Source organism: Cyprinodon variegatus, unplaced genomic scaffold, assembly GCF_000732505.1.
Source record: "Cyprinodon variegatus isolate N-32 unplaced genomic scaffold, C_variegatus-1.0 Scaffold11, whole genome shotgun sequence".
NCBI lineage: Eukaryota > Metazoa > Chordata > Actinopteri > Cyprinodontiformes > Cyprinodontidae > Cyprinodon > Cyprinodon variegatus.
In genome coordinates this window covers 1,696,408-1,697,080 of record NW_015150464.1, presented here as the reverse complement: position 1 = coordinate 1,697,080, position 673 = coordinate 1,696,408, and the positions used below count along the sequence as shown (strand labels likewise).

Sequence of the window (673 nt, the reverse complement as noted above, 5' to 3'; positions counted from 1 at the left end):
ATTTAAAACTTGATTGTAAACAGGCTCCATCTCATCGTCTTCCAAACAGAACTACAACCATAAAACACCGGTTTGGAAGCATTAACTGTAGGTGCAATGAAAAACCTTCCAGCTTTCAAGTGAAAGGAATGTTAGCTTAAAGTAATCCCGACTTGAAGCCCACTAAATCTGAAACTTAAAGTAAACCGATGAAGCTTCTGTCTTTCATTACCTTAAAATATGCAGCAACACAAATGAAAAGTAACAATCAATGATTTTCGACTGCAAACAAAATGTTAAAGTCGTTCTAAATCAAGCTGCTTTGATTCGATCAGTCCTATTTGTTCCCCGCTCCTGTAACACCTCGGCCACAACGCGTGACCCCCCCCCCTTCAACCTTTATTGGCAACGTTTCATCCAGTTTTTCTTTTTTTTGGACCCTACTTTTTAGAGAGTTTACCAGCCTTCTTTTTTGGCTCGTAGGGTGTCCGTAAAATGCTCGGCGTCTCCTCCATGACGCGTACCAGCAGGTTATCGATGTAGTCTTCCAGCTCCCGGATGTGGGCGTCTTTCTTCTTCACCACTTCTTTCTGCTTGATGAGTTCCTGGACTACTTCCTCAAAGGTCAGGTTGCTGTAGTTAGCGGCGCTCTCCTGGGGAGCCTCCTGTTAAAGAAAAAAGCCGAATCATCGAA

The 673-nt window shown here is 43.2% G+C and overlaps 1 protein-coding gene across 2 annotated transcripts in view; it reads right to left on the bottom strand.

Moving 5' to 3' along the window:
• Positions 1-406: 406 nt before the first annotated feature.
• The window catches only part of rab11fip2 (RAB11 family interacting protein 2 (class I)), a 25,313-nt gene continuing 25,046 nt past the window's right edge, over positions 407-673 (bottom strand). For both annotated transcript variants that reach the window (XM_015379996.1, XM_015380005.1), the window contains exon 6: positions 407-644. In XM_015379996.1, the coding sequence (XP_015235482.1) occupies positions 420-644 (225 nt within the window). In that variant the 3' untranslated portion in view covers positions 407-419. The remainder of the gene's footprint in view (positions 645-673) is intronic.